The sequence below is a fragment of the Corapipo altera genome, unplaced genomic scaffold, assembly GCF_003945725.1.
Source record: "Corapipo altera isolate COAL_440 unplaced genomic scaffold, ASM394572v1 130771, whole genome shotgun sequence".
Taxonomy (NCBI): Eukaryota; Metazoa; Chordata; class Aves; order Passeriformes; family Pipridae; genus Corapipo; species Corapipo altera.
In genome coordinates this window covers 1-4129 of record NW_020887431.1, presented here as the reverse complement: position 1 = coordinate 4129, position 4129 = coordinate 1, and the positions used below count along the sequence as shown (strand labels likewise).

The 4129-nt window shown below is 59.5% G+C and overlaps 1 protein-coding gene across 1 annotated transcript; it reads right to left on the bottom strand.

The window, feature by feature from the left end:
• Window positions 1-268: 268 nt before the first annotated feature.
• LOC113941612 (interleukin enhancer-binding factor 3-like) lies at window positions 269-3884 on the bottom strand (the record flags this gene model as incomplete). The annotated part of the gene is made up of 4 exons (XM_027632759.1): window positions 269-415; window positions 957-1048; window positions 2508-2655; window positions 3704-3884. Coding segments are annotated over 4 exons (553 nt in total), but the record flags the coding sequence as incomplete, so codon positions are not given.
• Window positions 3885-4129: the final 245 nt, after the last annotated feature.

Here is a 4129-nt window from a genome sequence, read left to right as displayed (position 1 = left end):
TAAGACAATTAAAAATGTGAAGGGTAATTGATAAGGCCAATAACAATGTGGTGGGTCATTGATAAGGCAATTAACAATGTGAAGGGTAATTGATAAGCCAATTAACACTGTGCTGGTGGCTGATTGGCACCACACAACATCCGCTCTGCCCCTTTAAGGGCGGACACGTCGCTCATCCATAGCAACCCCCTGACTTGGGAAAGGGGCCGTGCCTTGGAAACTTGGGAAAGAGGAGAGCTGAACTTCAGCCCAGAGAGATGCTGCCAGCCCCCCCCCACCACCCTCATCCCCCCGGGAACGGGAGAAGGGAGGGAATTACCCATCCTCGGAGCGGGGCCCAGGTGGGAACGCGGGTGCAGAGGTCCCGCAGCACTCGGATCACGATGACGCACGACTTCAGCCCGTTGGCCCTGGCCTGGAAGTGGAACCGAAACCACAGAGGGATTCACCGAGCGCGCCCGCCCGCGCCGTCCAGTCCCTCTCGAGGTGCTGCTTTGCCGAGGGTAAAGCCGGAGGAGCTCCGTGCCTGGAGCTGAGCCCGGAGCCGCCGAGGGCACGGCCGAGCCGAGGGCACGGCCACGCCGAGGGCATGGCAACACCAAGGGCATGGCCACACCGAGGGCACGGCCACACCGAGGGCATGGCAACACCAAGGGCATGGCAACACCAAGGGCATGGCCACACCGAGGGCACGGCCACACCGAGGGCACGGCCACACCGACCTGACTCCTCACACAAAGCAGCAGCTCCGCGGCTGCTCCATACCAAAAGAAAAACCAAAAGGCTCCTAAAGTGTCACCGCGGCGCCTCTTTAGCAGCTGTGCCGCCCCACAGCCGCTAAGTCCGGCACCTCCGAGCGGCCGGCGGCCACTCCAACTCCGAAAAAAAACACTCAGCCCCTTAAAGAGTTTACCAATGTTTCTACTTAAAGATAAATATAAGAACAAAATGCAAACCTGGAACCACTTGGCGTGGCGCAGAGACGCCAAGGCAGCAAGGCATTTCTGCCTGTCCAGAACGTCCGGGGAGTCGGTGACTGAGAGCGTTTCTAGTCGTGGATGGAATAAGAAGACAAGGCACGGTTTGACCAAGGGGCTTCTGTCGGGCCGAGGGGGAGGAGGCAGCATCCTAACGGGCAGCTGAGGCTCCCAAAGAATCCTGCCGGGATGCCGGGAGCGGGAGGGAAGGGAAGGGGCTGCGGCGTTGCCGCCGTGCGGCCTCGCCCGGGGCGTGCGGCCGCAGAGATGGGGGGGGGAAGCTCAGTTCCCAGGGATGGATGGGCTGGAATGCGCTCTGGGAAGAGGAGGAGGAGGAGGCAGGAGGAAGAGGAGGAGAAGAAAGAGGAGGAGAAGGTGGGAGGAGGAGCAGCGAGAGGCTCGGTGGAGGGGACAGAGATCCCTGCCGGATGGAGAGGCGGCAGCGAGGCCGGGAGGGGTCACCGGGGGGGAATTTAAGGTGGGTGACCCCCGGCTCTGCGCCCGGGAGGGGAGGGGATCCAGGGAACCCTCCGCCCGGAAGGATGGCTGCCCCGGCCCCGGCCCGCGACAGAGAACGTCCTGTTGGTCAAAGGTCCAGCGTCCCTAAAATCGACAAACTAGAAGGCTCGGAGACGAGGTCAGAGATCAACACCAGAGATCAACAATCAAGAGCACAACGAGGGCCCCGGTCTGTGCTGCAGCAAAACTGAGGAAGGGCCTGAAAGTCGCCCGAAGCTGCTGGAGATCAGGGTTTTAGATAAGGCTAGTGCAGAGCGGGGGACCCCGCCGGCCCTACGGAGCCCATCGGAATCGGAGCGAACAACCAGCGGTTGCCTGGGATTGTTGACCCCGAAGGGAATTTGGAGGAGCTAACTTTATCCAAAACTCTGCATCGCTTTCCGGAGAACTGAACCTGAGGTGCTGGAAGAGCCGCGGGAGGGGCCCCGAGCACACCCCGTCGTTCTGCTGCAACACACACCGGGGGAACATCCCGGAACATCCCCGGTTCATGGACATGCAACTCCTCGGACAAGAAGCCTTCGAGAGGGTGGTGGTGGGGTTTTTTTTTTGGGTTTTTTTTTTTTTTTTTAAAACAAATCTGCTTTTCTATTTTCATGTCACTGCACTGACATGGCCGGGGACAAACCACGAGTAATACAACGAGATGATGAATTAGTGAACTAAAGGCCCAAGTGGAACCAAAACAAAGGATAAAATAATAACGATACTCGGAGGAAAAAAAAAAATAAAAAAAAATAAATAAAAAAAATCAAAAGAGCAAAATCCCACGTGAAAGGTGCTCCTCAGCTTCGGAGTGCTCGGCCCGGATAAACCGCAACCGGGGATCGCCGTGAGGTTGGCGGAACTAAGGAATTTTTTCCGCTGGAATTTGGCCCAGAGGGAGCCGCCGGGCTCCGGCTGAAGCTGAAGAGCACGCTTTGCTGAAGCTGAAGAGCACGCCTTGCTGAAGCTGAAGAGCACGCTTTCCCGGTGCTCCGCCGCGCCCTGCCGGGCCCGGGCCGGCCGTACCTCCGGCCAGCTGCTTCTCCAGCTCCTCCCGCACCACGGGCGACGTCAGGTGGATGGTGAGGCTCAGCGGGGGCTCCTTCGTGTTCTTGATGACGATGGCGGCGTCGCCCACCGACTGGATGACCTCGTACTTGTCCTCGGTGATCGCCTGCAACGCCACGGCCCCGCTCAGCTCCCGAGCAGGGAGACTTCCCGCTGCCCTTCCCGGCCAAAGCCCAACGCCTGGAGCACCTTGGAGCAGCCTGGAGCTGCAGGAGGTGTCTCCCTGCCCACGGCAGAGGGTTGGAGATCCCTGGACATGCAGGATCTTGCCAAACCATTCCATGATTCCATGGCCCTGGAGCACCTTGGAGCAGCCTGGAGCTGCAGGAGGTGTCTCCCCGCCCATGGCAGAGGGTTGGAGATCCCTGGACATGCAGGACCTTGCCAAACCATTCCATGATTCCGTGGCCCTGGAGCACCTTGGAGCAGCCTGGAGCTGCAGGAGGTGTCTCCCCGCCCACGGCAGAGGCTTGGAGATCCCTGGACATGCAGGACCTTTAAGGTCCCCTCCAAGCCAAACCATTCCATGATTCCATGGCCCTGGAGCAGCCTGGAGCTGCAGGAGGTGTCTCCCTGCCCATGGCAGAGGGTTGGAGATCCCTGGACATGCAGGATCTTGCCAAACCATTCCATGATTCCATGGCTCTGGAGCAGCTCTGCTCCAGGGACAGGCTGGCAGAGATGGGGATGTTCAGCTGGAGAAGGGAAGGCTCCAGGGAGACCTTAGAGCTCCTCCTGGGGGGAGCCTAAAGCTCTTCCCAAAGGGGCTCCAAGAGAGCTGGGAAGGGACTTTGGACAAGGGGGAATGGCTTCCCACTGCCAGAGGGTGGGGTTAGGTGGGATACTGGGAAGGAATTCCTCCCTGTGAGAGTGGGGAGGGGCTGGGCTGGGGCTTCCCAGAGAAGCTGTGGCTGCCTCATCCCTGGAAGTGTCAAAGGCCAGGCTGGATGGGGCTTGGAGCAACCTGGGATAGCTCAAGGTGTACTGGTGGAAGGGGCGGGATGGGATGAGCTCCAAGGCCCCTTCCAACCCAAACCTTTCATGATTAATGAGAAGTTCATTTAACAATCCCAAAGAACCACTGAAAACGACTTTTCCGAGCCGGAAGGCGGGCACCGGAGCGATCCCAAAGGGATCCTGATGGCCCCACTCACCGCCAGCTGCACCCCCAGGTTGTCGGCGACTTTCTCCAGGAGCTTGGCCGTGGGTTTGTCTTTGCACAGCAGGACCAGCTCCAGGTCCAGGTCCCCCTTGAGCAAGAGGCCTTTGGCCACGAGCCCCACGCGCATCACGCCCCGCAGGGTCCTCGTCAGCTGCTCCGTGGCCTTCTGATCCCTGAAAACACGCAGGACGCGGTCAAACCCCACGGAATGCACCACTGCCCGACCCAACCTAAGGGATGGATCCATGGGGATTCACCCAGGATGGATTCACCACACGGTCAAACCCCATGGAATGCCCCACCCAACCTAAGGGATGGATCCACGGGGATTCACCCAGGATGGATTCACCACACGGTCAAACCCCATGGAATGCTGCCCCACCCAACCTAAGGGATGGATCCATGGGGATTCACCCAG